Source organism: Taudactylus pleione, unplaced genomic scaffold, assembly GCF_031769625.1.
Source record: "Taudactylus pleione unplaced genomic scaffold, aTauple2 ptg000041l, whole genome shotgun sequence".
Classification (NCBI taxonomy): domain Eukaryota; kingdom Metazoa; phylum Chordata; class Amphibia; order Anura; family Myobatrachidae; genus Taudactylus; species Taudactylus pleione.
The window spans coordinates 36,116,492-36,139,772 of NW_028284443.1; the positions used below are offsets into that span (position 1 = coordinate 36,116,492).

At 45.7% G+C, this 23,281-nt stretch overlaps 1 protein-coding gene across 1 annotated transcript in view; it reads right to left on the minus strand.

The window, feature by feature from the left end:
* PCCA (propionyl-CoA carboxylase subunit alpha) overlaps nt 1-23,281 on the minus strand; it is a 578,198-nt gene that overhangs the window by 113,399 nt on the left and 441,518 nt on the right. The window contains exon 21 of the mRNA XM_088458152.1: nt 7,157-7,210. Within this exon, the coding sequence (XP_088314278.1) occupies nt 7,157-7,210 (54 nt within the window). The remainder of the gene's footprint in view (nt 1-7,156; nt 7,211-23,281) is intronic.

The window sequence follows — 23,281 nt, forward strand, 5'->3', positions numbered from 1 at the left end:
GTGGGGATTTCAGTGTGGAGTGAGGAAGGGGTGCCAGCAGCCCTCTGTGTAGGATCAGTCTGTTGTCCCAGGCAGAAACCTGCGGGTCCAAAGCCCAGGTTCCAACTGCGGAGATCCGCCACACCAATGGGTCAGGGGGGGCCAGAGGTCTGTGGAAATACAGCCGGGCGGCAGGAGAGGATGCAGGCACACACAGCACCTCCTCCAGCAGTGTGCAGTGATAACTAGAGGCCGTGGCTTCAGTTAGAGGTAGGCCTCAACCGGGGGAGCCGGGTAGATATCAGCTGGCCACGGATGACGGTAGTCGCAGGGACTGCCAGGTGCAGAAGGGCACTACAGTAATGGAGCTGGATAAACTCCCTAAATCTGCCTAATCAGTAGTCTAGCCACAGGAGCCAGAGTGAAACATGACTGCTCCCTCTGTCTTACGCTCTTAACAGCCTGGGGGGGAGGGGGGGGGAGGTAGTCAGATTTAAAGAAATAAGGAGAATAAGCACAAAGTTAAAAGCAGAAGAAATAGGAATAAAATAAAGCAAAAGAAACAAAATTGCTTGTGTGTCATTCTTTATCCAACTCTAGCTCTCCCTTTTCGGTTTATTTGTATAGCTGTCATATTACATGTGAAAATGAAGACACACAGGTTTTACAGAACGCATCCTCATGAAAAATGTAGTGTGTTCAGCCTAGCCAAGATACAACTCCTGACAAAGCATGTACCATGGGAGTACCATGGGGTACCTTCAGGTTATCTGCTGTACAAATTCATACAGTTGCGCTATTTGAGGGTTTATTGCAAATAATCGAATTTCTCTGTGTTACCTCTTAATAATGAAGTTTAGGAAATTAAAAAAAAAAAACAACAAAGACAATCGCCTGAGCACAATTTTACTAATGAGAAATAAGACGAACAAAGATATTCATTGCTAAGCATCAGAACACTGATAGATGACAAGACACGGCACCAGCTCCATCTCTTGCTAATTAAACAAATCAATTATGAAGCAACTGTGTAACTGCTGTTCAATATTAGCAATAACAACCCCACAGGGAGGTCTTTTCACTACATTAAAATGCTGTCCTCTTCAACTCCATTTGATATTATTAGAACTGTTATTTGCCTCTTGCTGTCATATTAGTAGTAAAACCAAATTATGGAAATATGCAGACCAGAATGGTCCCAGTATGAGACCAGGTTTGTTTTTCAGCCTCCGAGGAAACAATTGCTGAAATTCCGAAGTTCCCCAAAGTTCTTTAATAGAACTGATAAATCTATCAGCACAGCTTCCATTAAAAAACTAAGTAAGGGTCATGAATTTGCATACATCCCTGCTAAGAGGATACAATTCAGCCAGCTAAATTATCATATTAAATTTGTCCTCCCTTGTTAAACTGATTGTGTTTAAAATTGTTTTGGATGGTTATCATTAATTTCTGTTAAGTCTTAAATGCCTGTATTGACATTTAATTGAGCAGACACAGAGGGGTCAAATTAAAGAATGCCTTAGAGTTATATTTTTCTCAAACATGTTAATATTAGTCACACTGAGCAAGAGAAACATCGATTGTGCCTGGTAGTAATAAAAGCACAGACTACAAACAAGTACATTTTATATAAAGGAACAAGTACATGACAGAAATGGTACTTTAGTGAAATTCAAACACAGTACAATAATTTGGTCTGTAGAAGCATAACATGGAGCTAATAAAGCTTCTATTCTACGCTTTAGTATGTATATTGTTCTGATACATGGAAACCAGAGGTGAATAGGAGGAAGTCAGCACCAATATTGTTTTGGCTTCATTATTTGTGTCACCATGAGAGAGTGTTGTAGTTTATAGCAGATCACGTCAGTCTTCCATGTCAAAAATAACATTAACATTTCCAAATTTGATTGCACACCACAAATAACTTATGGGTCAAGGTATGTGTTTCTTTTTTATTATTGTTTTGTATCCAATACTTTATGTCTAATAAGGCATTACTGATAAAGTGCAAAGGAATAGATTGAAAGGCAGATTTAAAAAAAAAAACAAAGTTTAATAGACACCTTAACTCCACACACTGATTGTACTACATTGCTCACTTTAGAAGTGCTTTGTGGCAGAAGATAGGACGTTTCAACACTAAAGCATGGACTGTGTTTAAAGCGTTCCCAGCTTGCTGCAACGATGTCAGGCTAATGTTTGCTGTCATGATAACATACACCAAGAAGAATCAGGCGCTAATTTGATGTTATCACTTAACATATAAACAACAGATCAGATAATATAACAATCATAAAAAGTATTCTGATAAAATGAGATAGACTTACCCAAGATGAAAATAGTTTATATATATATATCAAATAATTTCTATGACTGACAGGGGAGGGGACCGCTTTAAACAACTGTGTAAACAAGAACTATACTGGATATTTAAGATGATCTGTTTATATGTTAAGTGATAACAGCTAATCAGCAGCCATATTGGACTTTATACTATAAAAAGGCTCCTTTACAACCATACCATCACCTTTGATAAAGCTGTGGGTTTGTCACAGCGAAATGCGTCAGCGAGTGGATGTGCCAGTCTCCACCACCTATTTTAACCAAAGAGTGCCAGTTGGAGGATCCCAGAAACGTGCTGCATCAGCTGTACCGGCTCATCGCCATACCTTTGACCAGGGGACCAGATATATGCGGAAGTTCATCAACACTGCTAATTAGGACCCCTCAATCACAAATGGACATTGGACTTGGTAATTATCTGGCTTGGAAAACACAGCATTTGAGCACCAATTTATGGGACTTTTATTGGTACGGAGCACTCATGTACTAGAGATTCATGGTGGATTGGATGACAGTTTTATTGATCGAATTATTTATTGATTGAATTCAATGTCTATGTTTTTTAATTATTAAATATTAAGGTAATACATCTATTTACAGCGCTGTATTCTTGTTTTTATATGTTTCTTTGAGTTGAGGTCTGACTAACCTCTCTACACAGCTGCTGTTATTATACGGAATATTGTCTGTTAGCGCTCCTTCAGTATATACTGTGGTTGTTAGTGTCTATGTATACGGTGAGACACAATTTCTAACATCACTTATTCTGCTACTTGTTTATTTAAGTGCATTGTCTAAAGGTGCGTACACACTAGACGATATTTTGCACGATGTGTACGATTTAGATGCATCGGAACGATAAATCGTGTAAAATATGTCCAAATCGAGAGTGATCACCAGGCCGATGCGCGTCCCTGCGGGTCGTACAACACATGTTCAGATCTTGCCTACAGCAAGCAAGATCTGACTATCTCGTTAACAAGATTAAGGTTGTTGGTCCGATCGTTTGTCAGATTGGACAGCTTATGTAAGATATCATTTGTCTGGGAGTGCAGAGGAGTTGTCGGGGGAGTTAAAGGGAAACGTTGACAACATTGCATCTTTTGCGAGTCGTTTAGTGTGTAGGCACCTTAAGACTGATATCAGCATTTTTTTTAATCGGAATGGTCCAAACTGCTAATTACTGATTTGATACATGTCATCGTTGCTATTGCTACAGCAACAATTCGAACTCATTAGCCAGGGTGTATTTCACAATTTTTTATTTATTTTAGGCCATTTTAATTATGGTTAGAGTTTCATAATTGCTATAATATATGTGTAGGTCATTGATTTGCTATATATGTATTATGATCCAGGTGAATTTAATTCATTTTTTATACCTATAAAAATATTTTCAACATAAGGAAAGCGTCCTGTATTATTTCTGCCATACCAAGTTGTTTGAATTTACTATTTTTTCATATAATACTAGCGCAACATCATTTTGGTTATGACATGATAACATGTCACTTTTGTGATGCTACAGTGCACATTAATGCATTATCACGATATAATGGTTCACTTTCAACTGTCTTTTAAAACAAATAAATCGATATGAAGAGATCAATATTTATTATGTGACTGTTGTGGGTACTTTGATATTTACTCTATACGTCATACCACTGTAAAGGTGCCAAATAAATACATCTTGGCATAATCAAGATCCAAGAGTCAGCATTTAATTTTATATACTACTGCTCTTATATTTAGAAGTAACATTAACATAGATTCCAAATGGGTGAGCAGCGTGTTCCGTCACTTCAGATGCCTGAACAGCACTTTCTATAAAACTTCAGCGTAATCAGAGACTCCAGGAGGGTCCATGCATTACAGATTTCCATACACACCACCTCTAGATTGGCTCATTATTTATTTTAGACGTAACACTTGTAGTTTAGTAATTTTATTGCATTTGCTGAATTTACCAAGAAAGCATCTTGGATGGGGGACGTGGCCTGGAGTAGCTAGGAGTAGGCAGCAGCTTCTCAGCTCTCCAGCTGAAATCCTGATAAAATATCCTGTATTTGGTTGTCTTCACTCCAGATTGCCTCCTACCCTGGGGTAATCGCTCCTGCCCACTTTGTGGGACACTCTCCGCTGGTTATATTACGGCATTCTCCTTGTTGATCGGTGAAGCCGGGCCTTCCTCTATACCCTGTCCTGGTGATTCTGTTCAGACTCCCACGACTACCTACTGGATTTATACTTACCTCCGGCAGTGTCTCCTGAAGTCCTGAGGTGCTGCTGCCGCATCCTACTGCTCTGTGGTCGCAGGTTGTACGCTACGGCGTTTGGGGTGCCTGAGACGAGGTCCGTCCCCATTTTGTTGCTGGGATACTTCTAGCTGCCTTCTCAATATCCTTGCGATGCTGATGCTTCTCGGTATGCAGTCTGGATGATCGGCTGGCTTATCTGTTTTCACACTGGTAAATTCCTGCCTGACACCTGGTATTTACTTTCCTGGACATAAGCCTGTTGGTTTGGTAAATTTTGTGGCGGAATTACCCACCCATCACCTCAGTTGTGATCAGCTCATTGTTTTCCAAATATTCTGCTATTTGATATTCTGGACATATCCTTGATTTATGCTCTTATATTTTAGATATATCCGTGCTTGTTCACTTCAAGGATGGACAGTTCTTTACATCTGATCCTTCGGGCAATGTAAATTTCTACTCAGAAGATTCTCAGTAAATTTGACAACTTACAGATGGACACCATGATTCCCAGTTCTGCTTCTTGGTTGATATCTGATGGGGCTGAAATGGCTGTGCCTAAATCTTCTGTTCCTGCTGTCCTTATACCCTCTCCAAAAGATGGTTTTCTCCACTGGCTGTGGACCTGCCTGTATTTGTCAACTATTTTGAGTCTGGGGGTGTTGGCTTACAATGAGTTTGCCACAAAATTCTGTCTCTATTAAAATTAAGATTCCAAGATTTGAAACTCAAATATTTTACATGTTTTTTATTTGTTTGCGAGTAGGATGGGACAGGTCCATTTTTCTGTTTTTATTTTGGCATGAGGTTGAGGCCTGGCCAGACTAAATATTATAGTTTATATAATCCTGATTTTTATATATTTGAATGTGCTGTTTTAAGTAATTTCTATGGGGGGAGCTTCATCATTATTTTCTTTAAAGCGGGAGAGCTGATTTGACCTAGCTTAAGGTCATTAATCTATAGCCATGGTTATTTACATTGTTCTAATATCCTGTATTAGGGATGGAGGGAGGGGGGGGGGTAGTTTCTTAGTTAGCTAGTGTAGATTGGGGTGGTCGGATGTTATGGGGATCCAAGTATGCCTGGGTTGGGGTTAGGTTATACAGGGTGGGAGGTAATTGGGTGGTTTGTTTTGGGTGTATGATTTATTTTGGTAGAGGAGGTTTGTTTTTCCTTTTACACATATATATATATATATATATATATATTTTATTTTTTTATATTATAGTGTGTGGTTATTCTCTATGTCTGACTTTTTTTTTCTTTTTTTCTTATACTGGTTCAAGATGCGGGTATCCGGATGGCGCCTTCGGGTACATGTTCTATCCAATTATTTGTTGGGGAATGTATTTATATCCTGTTGCTCAAATATATTCTTCAACATGTTGTATACGATTATCATTCCCGCATTTATATATTTAATTTCCTTGTCTACCACATTTTTGGGGTATTTTTTTTTTGTTATGTCTGTTTATATTTTCTTAAAATCAATAAAAAATACTGAATTTAAAAAAAAAGAAAGCATCTTGGATAGTACTGTGTGCACCTTATTATGGATCTTTGGTAAAAGCAGAGAAACGGTTACAATATATGATTTTGTACATAAAATGGCACGTATTTGGAAATGGTATTAAATGTTCTTGAGCACGCGTAATAGCAGTAGATATATTTACATTACACTATGCCACACTGATTTTTTTTTTACACATTTAGGGGGTATTTATCAAGGCTGGGAGACTGGGAGAGAGATAAAATTGAAAAAAAATTACCAACCAATCAGCTCCTAACTATCATTTTTTTAAACCTAGCCTGCAAAATGTAAATTTGAAACTGATAGTACTTTATCTTTCACAATTTTATCTCTCTCCCAGCTTTGATAAATACCCCCCTTGGACTGACAAAGCCAACATGATAGATGGTTCTTGCCTTTGGCAAAAGCAATACATTTGGTATTTCCAAAGCAACACACTCTAACTACATCAGGTGCTGTGATACCAGACACTAGCTGACCAAAGTAAGAACTAAACATCAATACAGAGATATTCCTGGAGGATTCATGCATGGTTTTGACATACTGGATGGACAGAGTACAAACTACATCCAATTTAATTCAGTCAAACATTTAATGAATGTAAATTCAGATGTCTAAAGATTTATGAGCTACTTTCTATTTAAATGCAGGTTTAGATAGACACATTAACCTTTAGCAAATGTATTTTTTAATCATCATTGACCTAACTTATTTGGTGTACGTTATTTGTACACAATACTTTATAACTTACTATGCTTTCCACAGTTCTATAAACACACACTGGAAGATATGTCAGGAGCACATGCAATGCCCTAAGATATATGATGTTATAATTCAGAACAAATTTAGAGGAGCCACTGCTGCACAGTTGGAAAGGTAAGCTACAATTTGAAATAAAATGAAGTGAAGCTGTGTTTAACTACTCAGATGCAACCTCTAGTTACGGTATGCTAACAAACATTCCTCTAATCAAGCATGAAGTCATACACCTGTGCATGAATAGTCTCATTTATAGCCAGCAAACAGTTCTACTCACCACAGTGCCGAGGAACTGAATGCTGATATTCCCGGCGGCATCACGACTAAGGCACTGAATAGAGGGTGAGAAAGGAGTGAGGTCAGTCTTTCATTCAAAATATGTTTTGGCAAATCAAATAAAAAAAAAAACTTGTGCTCTCAAAATTAAACACATGAACATTTAATGTAGGCAGTCAACACATAGGGCCTGATTCAGATTTGGGAATAGAGTAAGATAGAGAAAGTAACTGATCATCTTGGTGAAACCATGTTGCACTGCATGTGGGGCAGATGTAAAATGTGCAGACAGATTTAGATTTTGGAGGGGTGTGTCCAAACTGACATCTAAATTGCAGTGTAAAAATAAAGCTGTTCACCATTTGTAGGCTACATGCAAAACATACTCGCTGACATTCAGCTACCTCCTTCTGGGAGGGAGCTGAATGTCTGCTTTCAGCGGGGAGCGTGGCTGGGCGATGATAACGTATTGGGGGCTTTCACAATGGCGAAATTAACAAAATTGTGAAGCAGGGGGTGAGGCCACGGTGACGCAATTCAGCACGAATTGCGTCACCGCCCCCCGCTGAGGGGGTTTCTATCACAACTGCGGAGGGGGCCAGACAGGAGGCTTGCCTGCCTTCCCGGGGGGCCTGGAGCAACACCAGATATTCGGGAGACTCCCGGCCAAATTGGGAGGGTAGGCAAGCCTGATGCAAAAGCAGCCAGTATTTACCCCACATGCAAAATAATGTACAGTATGTATTTGTACCCCTCACATTGCAGCATGGTTTGTGCAGATACATAGTTATTTGCTCTATATCTTACTCTATTACCAAATCTGAATCAGGCCCATAGTCAGGTAAAGTGGATCAGTCACCTAAAATAAATCCGAATCAAAAAACTTTGGAAGATTACTCAATAAATCAATTAATTGTTAACTACAAAAGGAACAAATAAAAAAACAGCAATTCATACCAAATGGAGCAAAAAAATGGTAAGTAGCATAACTTTATACAAAAATAAACTGCATCAATGGTAGACAAAATATGTAATTTTTAGAATATAAATGTATATACATAATGAGCATACTTTAGAGGAATCGTAATTATATTTTATATATAAAGGGAGTTCGAAAATTCCCTCCGCAGTGAGTGTGTGCCAAGTGTGTGACAGTCCAAAATTCGAATAGGGGAGTCACACCAACTGCCAGTCAGTCCAGGGCTGCGATTTTTGGCAGCGTTTGGGGTGGCAGTTGGTGTGACTCCACTATTTGAATCTTGGCTGTGCTGCAGCCCCATCTCTGGAGCTGCCACTGTCTGTCACACACTTAGCACACTCACTGTACATTTATATTATTCTGTATACATAGGAATGATATATAAATATGAGTATACTGTAGGTGTGTAACTGTATAATTGTGTGCACATGTATGACTATATGTATGTGTATATGTGTGTGTGACTGTACGTATGCATTAGGGGTGAGCGGGTTCGGATTTCTGAAATCCGAACCCCCCCGAATCCGAGTCCGATCCGAGTCAGGCTCGACTTTTCCCGCCTGACTCGGATCTGAAATCGAGGCAAAACGTCATCATCCCGCCTTCCGAGTCTCGCGGGTTTTGGATCCTATATAAGGTACCCGCGTCGGCGCCATTTTCTCACTCGGCTGTGGACAGTGAAGAGGGAGGGTGGGAGTTAGGGCTGTGTAGTGTAGTGTAGTGTAGTGCTGCTGTTGTCCACTACTTCAAAGTCCATAGGGGCTGGCTGGACTGTGTTGTGCAGTCAGTTGTCCATAGGGGCTGTGTCCACTCCAAAGTCCTGTGCAGTGTCCCAGTCCTAAAGGGGTGCTGTAGTGTTCTCCAGGGGGTGCTCTGTCCATCAGGGGTGCTCCCCCCAAGTGCTAAAAAAATAATATATTTTCTGTGTTTGTGAATTGTGTGCGCAGTAGCCGCACGTGCATCAACAAAGTAGTGCCAAGCGTGCGCCTGTGTCATAAGTAAAGGGCCGGCTGGCTTGACCGTTAAAGGGTGCTGTACCCCCAAAGTACACTCCAGTCCAAACCAAAAAAATAATATATTTTCTGTGTTTGTGAATTGTGTGCGCAGTAGCCGCACGTGCATCAACAAAGTAGTGCCAAGCGTGCGCCTGTGTCATAAGTAAAGGGCCGGCTGGCTTGACCGTTAAAGGGTGCTGTAACCCCCAAAGTACACTCCAGTCCAAACCAAAAAAAAAATAATTTTCTGTGTTTGTGAATTGTGTGCGCAGTAGCCGCACGTGCATCAACAAAGGAGCAGCGCCAAGCGTGCGCCTGTGTCCCATAAGTAAAGAGCCGGCTGGCTCATTTCTTAAAGGCTGGTGTAACCCACAAAGTGCACTACTCTCCAGCAAAAATAAAGAAATATTTTCTGTGTTTAGCCGCACGTATATATCAAATCGATATAACATAAATGGAGGACCAAACTTTCTCCGATAAAAATAAAATAGAGAAAGATCAAGAACCACTTCCTCCTAGTGCTGAAGCTGCTGCCACTAGTCATGACATAGACGATAACATGCCATCAACGTCGTCTGCCAAGGCCGATGCCCAATGTCATAATAGAGGGCACATACAATCCCAAATGACAAAGTTCAGGAAAATGACCTTGAAAAAAACATTTAAATCAGCTGAAGAGAAACGTAAACTTGCCAATATGCCATTTACGACATGGAGTGGCAAGGAACGGCTAAGGTCGATCCCTAGTATGTTCATGACTAGTGGTTCAGCTTCACATGACGATGGAAGCCCTCCTCCCACTAAAAAAATCAAAAGAGTTAAGCTGGCAAAAGCACAGTGAAGAACTGTGCTTTCTAAGAAGATATCACAAATCCCCAAGGAGAGTCCAAGTGTGGTGGTGGTTGCGATGCCTGACCTCCCCAGCACTGGACGGGAAGAGGTGGCTCTTTCCACCATTTGCACGCCCCCTGCAAGTGCTGAAAGGAGCACCCACAGTCCACTTGCTGATATGCAAATTGAAGATGTCACTGTTGAAGTACAACAGGATGAGGATACTGGTGTAGCTGGCGCTGAGGAGGAAGTTGGCGAGGAGGATTCTGATGGTGATGTGGTTTGTTTAAATCAGGCTCCGGGGGAGACAGTTGTTGTCCGTGGGATGAAAAAGCCCATCACGGTCATGCCTGGGCAGAAGACCAAACATTCCACCTCTTTGGTCTGGCAATATTTCTATCCAAATCCGGACAACAACTGTCTTGCCATATGTACCTTATGTAAAGGTGGAATAAGTAGGGGTAGGGACGTTAACCACCTAGGAACATCCTCCCTTATACGGCACCTGCAGCGCGTTCATAATAAGTTACTGTCAAGTTCAGAAACTTTGGCTAAGACCGTAAGCAGTCCAGGGACACCTAAATCCCGTTGTCCTGTTGTATCCAAGCGCCTGCAAACCACACCGTCAACTCCCTCCTCGTCAATTTCCTCCTTAGTCAGGATCGGAAGTAGTCCTGCAGGCCATGTCACTGGCATGACTGACTCTCCTATCCCGGATTCCTCCGGAGGATCCTGCATTGCTACGCCTCCTGCTGCCGCTGCTGGGAGTCGTTCATCATCCCAGAGAGGAAGTAGGAACACCACTACTTTTACTAAACAATTGACCCTCCAACAGTCCGTAGCGAGGAGGATGAAGTACGACAGCAGTCATCCTGAAGCAAAACGTATAACTGAGGCCTTGACTGCTATGTTGGTGTTAGACGTGCGTCCGGTATCCGCCATTAGTGCAGTGGGATTTAGACAATTGCTGGAGGTAGGGTGTCCCCGGTTCCAAATCCCGTCTAGATTCCACTTCACTAGGCAGGCGATACCGAGACTGTACAGAAACGTCAGAAAAAGTGTCCTCAGTGTCCTGAAAAATGTCGTTGTACCCAATGTCCACTTAACCACAGACATGTGGACAAGTGGAACAGGGCAGACTAAGGACTATATGACTGTGACAGCCCACTGGGTAGATGTATCACCTTACGCAGCAACAGCAGCAGCGTCACCAGTTGCAGCATCTCAGAAACGCCAGCTCGTTCCAAGGCAGGCTCAGCTGTGTATCACCGGTTTCAGTAAGAGGCACACCGCCGACAACCTCTTAGAGAAACTGAGGGAAATCATCGCCCAGTGGCTTACCCCACTTAGACTCTCCTGGGGATTTGTGATATCTGACAACGCCACCAATATTGTGCGGGCATTACATCTGGGCAAATTCCAGCACGTCCCATGTTTTGCTCACACAATAAACTTGGTGGTGCAGAATTTTCTGAAAAGCGACAGGGGCGTGCAGGAGATGCTTTGGGTGGCCCGAAAAATTTCAGGCCACTTTCGCCATTCAGCGACTGCGTGCCGAAGACTGGAGCGCCAGCAAACACTCTTGAACCTGCCCCACCATCACCTGAAGCAAGAGGTTGTGACGCGGTGGAACTCAACCCTGTATATGCTTCAGAGGATGGAGGAGCAGCAAAAGGCCATTCAAGCCTATACATCCACCTATGACATAGGCAAAGGAGGGGGTATGCACCTGACTCAAGCGCAGTGGAGAATGATTTCCATGTTGTGCAAGGTTCTCCAGCCCTTCGAACTTGCCACACGTGAAGTCAGTTCAGACACTGCCAGCTTGAGTCAGGTCATTCCCCTCATCAGGCTTTTGCAGAAGCAGCTGGAGAAAGTGAAGGAGGAGCTAAGACGGAGCGATTCCGCTCGGCATGTGGGACTTGTGGATGAAGCCCTTCATTCGCTTTGCCAGGATTCCAGGGTGGTCAATCTGTTGAAATCAGACCACTACATTTTGGCCACCGTGCTCAATCCTAGGTTTAAAGCCTATGTGGTGTCTCTCTTTCCGGCCGACACAAGCCTGCAGAGGTGCAAAGACCTGCTGGTGAACACACTGTCAGCTGAAGCGGAACGTGACACGTCAACAGCTCCTTCTTCATTTTCTCCCGCAACTGGGGCTGCCAGGAAAAACTTAGGTATCCTAAGCAACCCGCTGGCGGTGATGCAGGGCAGGCAGGACCAAGTTTGGACATCTGGTCCGGACTGAAGGACCTGGCAACAATTTCTGACATGTCTACTGTCACTGCATATGATACTGTCACCATTGACAGAATGGTGGAGGATTACATCGGTGACAGCATCCAAGTAGGCATGTCAGACAGTCCATACCTGTACTGGCAGGAAAAAGAGGCAATTTGGTGGCCCCTGTACAAACTGGCTCTATTTTATCTGAGTTGCCCCCCCTCCAGTGTGTACTCCGAAAGAGTGTTTAGTGCAGCCGGGAACCTTGTCAGCGAAAGGCGTAGGAGGTTGCTTCCACAGAATGTGGAGAAGATGATGTTCATCAAAATTAATTAACAGCTCTTCCAGGGAGACCAGCCTCCAGAACGTACAGAGGGACCTGTGGTGGTGGATTCAAGTGGGGACGAGTTAATACTTTGTGAGGATGAGGATGTACACACTGAAGAGGGTGAGGAATCGGTGGATGAGGAGGATGAGGATGACATCTTGCCTCCGTAGAGCCAGTTTGTGCAGGGACACATTAATTGCCAGCTTGTTTTGTGGGGGCCCAAACGAACCAATCATTTCAGCCACAGTTGTGTGGCAGACCCTGGGGCTGAAATGATTGGTTTGTTAAAGTGTGCATGTCCTGTTTATACAACATAAGGGTGGGTGGGAGGGCCCAAGGACAATTCCATCTTGCACCTCTTTTTTTTCTTTGCATTATGTACAGTTTGGGGCCTAGTTTTTCAATGCCATCCTGTCTGCCACTGCAGTATCACGCCTAGATGGGTCACGTGTTTGTGCCGCCCACTCGTGTCGCTTAGCATAGTCATCCAGCTACCTCGGTGCAACCTTTTGGACATAAAAACACTATTGTGAGGTGTGAGGTGTTCAGAATACACTGGAAATGAGTGGAAATTAAGGTTATTGAGGTTAATAATAGCATAGGAGCAGAAAAACCTACAAATTCTGTGATTTTAGCTGTTTTTATGCTTTTTTTCAAAAAAATACAGATCCAAAACACAAAACCCAGAACCCAAAACAAGGAAGGGTGGTTTTGGCAAAACCAATCCAGATCCAAAACACGAAGAAAGATCCAGATCCAAAACCAAAACACGAAAAGTGGCCGGTGCACACCCCTAGTATGTATGTGTGTGACTGTGTGTATGTGTGGGCTGCAGTCAACATTTATATGTTGAAATGTTGGTGTTTTTCAAGGCTTATAATTTCTAGTCACTGTTAATCATCGCTTTACATCATGTTTTTTTACATTTAAACATTGATTTTGTTGAAAGCACAAATACATTTAAAGGTTTAATTTTGTTGACAGTTTACATTTTATTCTTGTGAATGGGTGTGTAGGGGCTCCAGTGCATTGCTTTGCTCAGGGCCTACAATGCTGTTAAGATTGCCCTAATCAGGCCATGGATTCTGGGAGGCCCCAGACTGCTCGTCATGCCCTGTCCGATCCACCACTGTAGATGCCTGTGCGCGCCCCCTCCTCCCTATACTCATCCAGTGGCACTATACCAGACTCTTTGCTCTCTTTTGTGCATGACCCATCTTTCCAAATATATCAGCAGAGAAATGGTGCCACCCATACTCTGGTCCCCAGCCCATGACACGATATATGGATTACCATTTTAACACACCTATTCGGAGTTTTACATTTTTCAAAATTATTTTATTCCCACCTAAAATAACAATCAAACAGTTATAGTCATACAAAGATTTATAATGATTAAATGTGCAAGACACAAGTCAGCAGCTTTCCAGCTATTAAACTATCCCGTCATTTTAGCCAAAGGCTGGCAGAACATGTGTAATTATTCAGGCATAGATATATCTTCAGGACCAACAAAATGTGAAATAAAACAGGAACTTGGAGAGAACTAACAAACATTTACTTCAGTTCCTAGCGTGTTTTTAAAATATTTTATTCTCGAAACAGTACACAAATGTCCTCTTGTCTGTTTATTTATGCACTAGTAATAAAGACCCAGCATACGATGGGTCACTCACATACACCCTGCTTCCGCGCCATCCCCTCTCTCCTTTCCCGCCCAACTCTCTATTTACCATCGGCAGCTGGTCCTCTCCTCTCAGAAGTCTGTCCTGTCTCCCTTGCAGAGTGGAGCAATGATGAGATTCTGCACTGGAATACATTAGAACTAGAACCCAAAGTAGCTCATGCTAAGTTGGACGAAAAAAAAAAAAAAAAAGCGCATTTTGCAGAGCTGATCCAGCAGACAACAGAAGCAAGAATAACTGTGATATGACAGGCGGTGTGCATAGTTGGCAATTCCCTTTATTACGAGCAGATTTGGGCTTGCCATTTTCCTGACGTCCATGCTGTCTTCCCTACACCCCGCCGGTACCAGAACGCCGATACTGATCCGGGGATGCTGGTGGACATCTGGGGTCACAGCTAGCGGTGACCCCAGATGTTCCGGACCATGGCCGGATTCAAGGGGGACAGAGGTAAGCAGCGGGGTCCCGCGGGGGGTCCCCGCTGATCACATGGTCCTAAGTCCCCAGGCAGGGGGCTCCCTGGGGACTGGCTGCAGCGTGGAGCCAGGCGACCAACCTGCGCTTCCACTACCCCCTGGGACAGCGGACCGCAGCAGAGCGGTAGCGCTGTGGCGTCCCAGGGGTTAAATGCATGCCAGGGGAGCGCGCCTTCCCTGTCTCACAGCCGGCGCCTCCCCCGCTGCACACAGCCCTCTCTGCACTGTGCTGACTGGCCCTGTGTCAGCACTCCTCCCCCAGGCCAGTCTTCTCTCTGCTCCTCGGTGGCCATCTTTTCTGAAGGGTCAGGTCTGTGTATGCAGCGCAGTGTCCTACCAGGCCCTGTGTCTGTGTAGGTGAGTGATCAGCGTGCAGGAATTGTTATTTCTCTGCATTGTATGTGACTGTGCTAGCGCTGCTGCCTGTAACTTTTTTTTTTTTTTTTCTAAACTGTCAGCTTTATACTGTCCCTGTTTTTTCTGCTAAGCCCTTGCGGTGCGGTGCTGCAGGGTGGTCTCTCGCCTCTTAAATATATAATTGGTGAGAGGGGTCACATACGTGGTGCCATCATGTCTGAAAGTGATTTTCCCCTCCGGCTACAGTGTACTACGTGTAAAGTACCGTTAGCGGAGGGGGAGGGTAGCGCGGTGGGCCTCTGCCGGCAGTGTTTGTCTATGGCGCGGCCTCTTACGGTTATTGCACCGGTACAGGAGCCGCCCTGGGCTTGTTTCGCTCAAGCGCTTACAGCCTTAGTGGGCCAGTTAGCTCCGCAGCCCGCGTTTACACCGATGGGTTTGTCCCAGCAGTCAGTGGTGTCGTCACCCATGCAGGGTTTCCCACAACAATTGGTGGTACCCCACAGTCTCCCTATTTCCCCGCTCCCGGGTTTCTCAGGAGCCAGCGTGGGTTAACTCCCTGACGAGTTCTGTACAGCACTTGTCGGATGTGTTGCAAGGGGAGTCTGTGATGCGGCCGCATAAATGGCCGGTGGCGTCTCTGTCGGCTCCTTATGAGGATGACGAGGGGACGTCTGATGATGGGGAAATTCTGGATCCTTACCATCAGGAACCTCTCCATGCTAAGGACGCTGATGCTAAGTCCAAAGTATATATTCCTGGACTTATTCGGGCGGTCCGCACAGCCTTGGTGATTGAGGACGAAGTTCCCCCAGCGGCTAAATCTAAGTATGCCTTTTTCAAAGATGTGAAGGGCGATGCCACAGTCTTTCCTCTTTCGGGTCAGTTGGTGGACCATTTAGAGGAGGCGTGGAAACAGCCTAGCAAAAGAAACCAGCTGCAGAGACGCCTGGCGGTGGCTTATCCATTCGCAGATAATTATTTTGCAAAGTGGGAATCCCCTCCACAGGTGGATTCTCACATGACCCGTCTTGTCCGTAGTGCCACATTGCCGATGCCATCCATGTCCTCCCTTAAGGATGCTACGGACCGCAAGGTGGAGATCTGCCTGAAGTCCGCTTATTCCCTTGCGGGGGGGGCAGCACGGCCGGCTATGGCCATTTGCTGGGTTGCCAGAGCGATGGAGCGCTGGGCGGATTCATTAGAGGCTTCTTTTGATTCCGACTGTCCGGCCGAATAGGCGGAGTTGATTGGCAATCTCCGTGATTCGGCCACCTACATCAACGAGGCAGCCCTAGACATTAGTACTCTGGTGTCTAGGATTTCTTCAGCAGCGGTAGCTGCTCGTCGCAACCTTGTGGCTGCGATCCTGGAAGGCGGACGCAGATTCCAAAAAGGGTCTGGAGGCATTGCCGTTTACCGGAGAAGTTCTCTTCGGTCAGGATCTGGATAAGATTGTGGCCACGCTGGCGGCAGCTAAATCGGCTTGTCTCCCGTCGGCCGCTGCTCCTTCAGGTTCTGGACCATCGTCCTTTCGGTCATCTAGGGCCCAGGGCAGGCCCAAACCACAGTCGTTTCCTCGACAGGCTGGCCCTAAGAAATTGGTCAAGCCCCGGAAGCAGACATGGAGTACCAGACGTCCGGCCCCCAAGCCAGATGACAAGCCTGCGGCCTGACGGTCCGGGCCTCCCTTTGGGGGATCCCAGGGTGGGAGGCCGCCTGCTGCAGTTCGCCCAGTGTTGGTCGACCACTACGACAGACACTTGGGTTCTGGAGGTGGTCTCCCACGGGTACGCCCTCTCCTTCCGGCACAGACCCCCGGCTCGATTCTTCACCACGGGTCTACCATCAGACCGGAAAAAGGCTACGGAGCTGCGGAAGGTATTGCACACTATGCTCCAGGCTGGAGTTATAGTGCCTGTTCCATTCTCCCAGAGGGGCCAGGGTTTCTATTCAAATCTTTTTTTGGTACAGAAACCCAATGGGTCGTATCGTCCGATTCTCAACCTCAAAGCACTCAACAGGGCTTCGCGGGTACCGAAGTTTCGGATGGAGACCCTACGGTCCATCATTCTGGCGCTGGAACCTGGGGACTACATGGTGTCATTGGACATACAGGACGCTTACCTGCATGTCCCTATTCTTTTGCGCCATCAACAGTTCCTCAGGTTTGCAATCCGCAGCGACCACTTCCAGTTTCGGGCGTTACCTTTTGGCCTGGCGACAGCACCACGGGTTTTCACCAAGGTGATGGCGGTCATGGCGGCTTCTCTGCGGCTGCAGGGAGTCCGCATGTTGCCGTACTTGGACGACCTGTTATTGGTGGCAGGATCTCCAGAGCTCCTGTTACGCCACTTGGACCTGACCATTGCACTGCTGCAACGGCACGGCTGGCTAATCAACTGGCAGAAGTCCACTCTAATCCAGTCTCGGAGGATTCTCCATCTTGGAGCCTTATTGGACTCGGGACAGCAAAGGATCTTTGTGACGGAGGACAAGATCTCTGCTTTACAGTCAAGGGTGCGCAGTTGTCTGCACAGCCGTCGGGTGTCCCTACACTCGGCGATGAGGTTACTGGGCTCCATGGTGTCGGTGTTCGACATGGTGGAATACGCCCAGTTTCACTCCAGACCTCTGCAGCACCTGATCCTGTCCAAGTGGAACGGGCTGCCTCAGTCTCTGAAGTCCCAGACGATTGTGCTCACCCCGGAGGTTCGCCTGTCCCTTGCTTGGTGGTTACAGATGACCCACCTCAACAAGGGACGTCCATTCTGGGTTCCAAATTGGGTCCTGTTGACAACGGACGCCAGTCTTCGGGGCTGGGGAGCGGTTTTGGGTCCACACTTGTTCCAGGGCAGGTGGACGCCGGCAGAAGCGGAGCTTCCCATAAATATCTTGGAAATCCGTGCGGTCTTCAATGCTCTCCAGCAGGCACATCGGTTTCTCCAGGGTGACCCAGTACAGGTCCAGTCGGACAACGCTACCACCGTGGCCTACATAAACAGGCAAGGAGGAACCCGCAGTCGGGCGACTCTCGTAGAGGTCTCTCGGATCCTGGTTTGGGCGGAGCGCATTCTTCCGGCCATATCAGCGGTCTTCATCCCGGGAGTGCTAAATTGGGAGGCGGACTTTCTAAGTCGCCAGGACGTTCATCCGGGGGAATGGTCCCTGCTCCCGGACGTTTTTCAACTGCTGGTGGACAGGTGGGGTCTTCCAGAGATCGACCTCATGGCGTCCCGGCACAACAACAAGTTGCCGGTGTACGGGTCTCGCACAAGAGACGAAGGGGCGTCTCTGGTGGATGCTCTGTCCGTCCGGTGGACGTTCTGGTTCGCATACCTGTTCCCTCCGGTCTCCCTTCTTGCACGGGTAATCCGGAAATTCAAACAGGAAGGAGGGACGCTCCTGTTGATAGCTTCCGCGTGGCCCAGACGGCACTGGTTCTCAGACCTTCAGGGTCTGTCCGTGGTCAGTCCTCTGCGGTTGCCGCTACGACCGGACCTTCTGTCTCAGGGTCCTTGTCTTCACCCGGACCTGACTCGGCTGTCTTTGACGGCGTGGCTGTTGAGACGGCCATGCTGAGGTCCCGGGGGTTTTCCAGCTCTGTGGTGCGTACCATGTTGCGAGCTCGGAAACCGTCTTCCGCGAGGATATACCATCGCGTGTGGCATACGTTCTTCCAGTGGTGTCGACCGAGAGGTTATGCACCGTGGGAGTTTCGTCTGTCTCGGATTCTCGCCTTCCTACAAGCGGGACTAGATCATGGGCTTCGCCTTGCTTCTTTGAAGGTACAGGTTTCGGCCCTGTCTGTTTGGTTTCACCGTAGGCTTGCTACAATCCCAGATGTGCGCACCTTTATGCAAGGTGTTGTCCGCATTCAGCCGCCCTTTGTTCCACCTGTGGCGCCTTGGGATTTGGCTGTGGTCCTGAGGGCTCTCCAAGGACCGCCGTTTGAACCACTGGGCTCAGTGGATCTTAAATGGCTAACAGCTAAGACTGTTTTCCTTCTGGCTATTGCTTCGGCCAGACGTGTTTCTGAGTTAGGGGCTCTTTCTTGTAGACCCCCTTTCTTGGTTTTTCATGGGAACAGGGCAGTGCTCCGCACTCGGCCCAAGTTTCTTCCCAAAGTTGTTTCCCAGTTTCATGTTAACGAGGAAATCGTTGTTCCGGCCTTTAACTCACCGGGTCTTTCCGTGGGTGAGGCCTCTTTGGATGTTGTGCGGGCCTTAAGGACTTATGTTGACCGCACTTCTTCGTTTAGGAAGTCGGATGCTTTGTTTGTCCTCTATGGCTTCCGTAAAAAGGGTTGGCCTGCTTCACAGCAAACTTTGGCAGCCTGGATCCGTATGGCTATTTCTGAAGCTTATCTTCATGAAGGCCTGCCGGTTCCTCCTTCTGTGAAGGCTCATTCCACTAGGTCTGTGGGTCCTTCGTGGGCAGCTCGACGTGGTGCCTCTGCAGTCCAGATCTGCAAGGCTGCTACGTGGTCCTTTGTCCATACCTTCGTGAGGTATTACAGGTTTGACACCTTCGCCTCTCAGGATGCTTCCTTCGGGCGGCGGATTCTCCTTTCTGCACAGGAGCGTCCCCACCCTTAAAGGATACTGCTTTGGGACATCCCCAAGGTATCCTGTGGATACCCTATGGACCCTGAAGTAGAAAATATGAGATATGGTAAGAACTTACCCTTGTTATCTCTATTTCTACGAAGTCCATAGGGTTCCACAGGACTCCCGCCCTGTCGCACCTGTGCTGCAGATGGGCTTTGCTCTGGTCACCGGTTTTCCGTCTCCCTCGGGTGAGAATGTGATTCTTGTATGTGTCCAGATCTTTGTTCTCTCTCTTCCTTCTCCTCCTCCGGCCTATGGCTTGGTAACTAACTGAGATGCCTTGGCTCGGGGGCGGGGTATAGAAGGGGGACCTAGTGCATCCTGGGAGGCTGAAAGCTTAACTCTTTGGTGCCCGATGACTGACGTCACACCTATACCCCAAGGTATCCTGTGGAACCCTATGGACTTCGTAGAAATAGAGATAACAAGGGTAAGTTCTTACCATATCTCATATTATCTAATCTTTGGTATTAATTAGTAAAAACAGCTTAAAATATTCCACCTCCCTCTTAAAACATTAGGTTGGGCTTTCCATTTCAGAGTTGGTAAAACACTAAGGTATGGCGTCACAGTTATGAATGGTAAAATATGGTGCACAAATGCTTACGCATTACTGTACATGGCCAGACAGTGTAATTAATAAATAATAAAGTCACAGAGAGCAAATAAAATGAAAAACATAATAAGACACATATATATAATTTTGCTTTTCAAAGTACACCATAACAAACATATCACCTTACCATAATAAGTAGACTAGGAAACACTATTAATGCAAACTGATTTCTAATGTCTCTCTAATCCTGCAAATAGATTTTAGTAGCAATATAACTAAAATATTAGCATAATTGGGAGGGATTTAGGCACATTCAGCCAATCAAATGTGGTCACCAGTTGTCATCATTATCAATTCCAAACTTGTATCAGAGGCTTGGCACCCAGAAATGCATCTGTTTGATACCAGCATGGGACGGTTCTATTATACTTTGGGCACGTCTGGATGTTCTCCTCCCAAACTTGTTCTGGCCCACTTTGTGCAAAGAGATGTAAGTGGTACATGCGTCTCGGCTGGCAGGGCTAAATATTAGTACAGCGATTCGGTGTACAAATACACATATTTTGCAGTTAAAAAGTAGTATTTAAATGGATTTACACCCAACTTGAGCAAATATGTATTCATAATGCCAAAGAGGACTCAGACAATCGTTACATCAATGCTTGAATGTCTGTTTACTAGAGCTCTCTCTTTTGCTACTGATCTTTTGATCTAATGTAGAAGTAGAACAATCATTTGATGGTCTGTATACTGTATATGGAATTTAGGAATTCTTGGATAATTGATATATTACATAGTAATTTTTTTTATATTGTTTAGATCATTTTATGAATATATGTTTAAATATATTTTATCATATTCTTGAAATATTTATTTTTATTTTATTTGTATGGGCTAACAAATACATATATAAAAAGGGTTGGGCTCAAATCCTGATGCCGGAAGCCCGAACGCCCGGGTGGTAAGTATACTATCCCTACCCCTCTTCCCCACTAACCCTAACCCTCCCTCTTTGGTGCCTAACCCTAACCTCCCCCCCAGTGCCTAAGCCGAATAACCTCCCCCCGGTGGTGTCTATCCCTAAACCCCCCTTACCGTACCCTAAACCTAACCGTCCCAGGGGGGGCCTAACTCCAAACTCCTCCCAGGGGTGCCTAATGCTAAACCCCCCTCCCCGTAGCCTAACCCTCCCCAGGGGGTGCTCACCCTAATATCCCCCGAGGGTGCCTAAACCTAACCCCCCAACCCCCAGGAAAACTGTGATGCTTACCGGGGTCTGGATGTTCAGGATTCCGGTGTTTGGGATGTCGACGCCGGTATCCTGATCTCCTATGAAATATCGGCATCAGCATTTTGCCGAGCGGCAGGATTTCGGCGGTCGGCATCCGATCCGCCGCCAATTTAACTACATCCCATATAAAAATATAGAAAATTTGCCTAAATGTCCATCTAGCAGTTGCACAGTGAGCAAACAATTGAACAAACGAACAGTCCTGTGGTGTAAGATCCCATACTGGAATGTCTGAAGGCTAAAGAAAGGAGGCAATCATAGTCACTAGTCAGCAGGCACCAACACAGCCAGAGATAACTCAGATGTCTGCACTGCAAAATAGGCTAGCTGCTGAACACTGGGGGAGTTGCAGAATTTGGGAAAGATGGTCTTTACACCAAGAGCAAGGATTCAACATGGACCCTCCAGTGGCAAACGCAGGATTTCTAGAGGGGGGTTTCCAAATGCCTGATTTTAGAGTGAGTGTGGCCTGTCTATGAAGAGGGCATAATTAGCACTTATCCAGCTCTAATATGTTAAATACAAAGTATATTGTGTTGCATAATTCCAGCATATACAGGACCAGCGATCACAGTGAGCCATTAGATGCGGCAGTAGGGACATCCTGTCTGAGCTGAATGTTTTTTTCAGATGTGGGCATCATTCCCAAGCATTGGAGCAAGTCCGGGAGTCTGAGGAAGTAGCAGAAGAACTTAGCACTGCCCTGGACATACAGTATATGTATACATCGGTCTCCTTATATACTGGATAGTGTATATGGTATTAATTATTAAACCTATTGATGGTCTATAGCAGTGCACCCCTAACAGTGAATGATTTCCAGATCTCCTAGTTGGTGCACAGGTTATTTATTACTGGCTGATACATCTTAAAAGATCCACAGGTGGTGCTAATCATTTCATTTGTGATACTGGGAAGAACATGCAGCACTAGTAACATTCTATTATATTACTATTTCTATTGTGGTCATGGTGTGTGCTGGGGAGGGGGGTTTCCAAGCAGACGGAAACCCCCCCTGGGTTTGCCTATGCCCTTGGGCAGAAGCAAGTGGCCACTCAGCAATCCCGCAGGACAGCCCTGGACTGGGTTGGGGACCATTGGGCTAGCTGTATGGGCTTGAGTATGAATGAAGCAGGGTGGCTTAACAATGATGTTCCTCATGCAGGTTAATCGTAGCAGTATAAGACTGATTGCTGCAGAATGGTTAGAATAGGTATTGAGGACAGGTGCAAGCTAGCAAGGATAGTCCGTGTCTGTAGCAGAATGAAGAATATTAGAGGCAGACTAGGATACACTGGAACTCTGTGCCAGGAACACAAATGAGGTAGGCTGCATTGAAACATGCTGTGAAGCAATGCTGGAGCAGGTTTTCCAGATAGCACTGGAGAAGAATGCTATGAAGCAATGAAGTAGTAGGTGTGTTAGAACACTGAGAAATTATTGAAGCAGGCGTTCTGAAAAACACTGAGGCAGATTGTTGAAAAACAGGTCTGCTGGAACATGCTGAGGCAGAATGCAGTGAAGCAAAACTGGAGCACATACTGAATCAGGAGTCAGGGTAAGAGTGGTAGGCGTAAGGGGGAAAGGGGGGTTCCGAGTACCCAGAAATCCCCCGGATGGGCCAAATGCTTTTTGCTGACCACAGTCCTGTGTCCGGGGATTTTTGCCCTGCCCCCTCGTGGCAATATGCAAATATAAGAATTGCATTATTTTGGTACCACTCACTCCCCATGGATGCACAAATCATGGATTTATGCCGTGGGGATGAGACCTCCTGTGTCATCTCAGGCTCTCA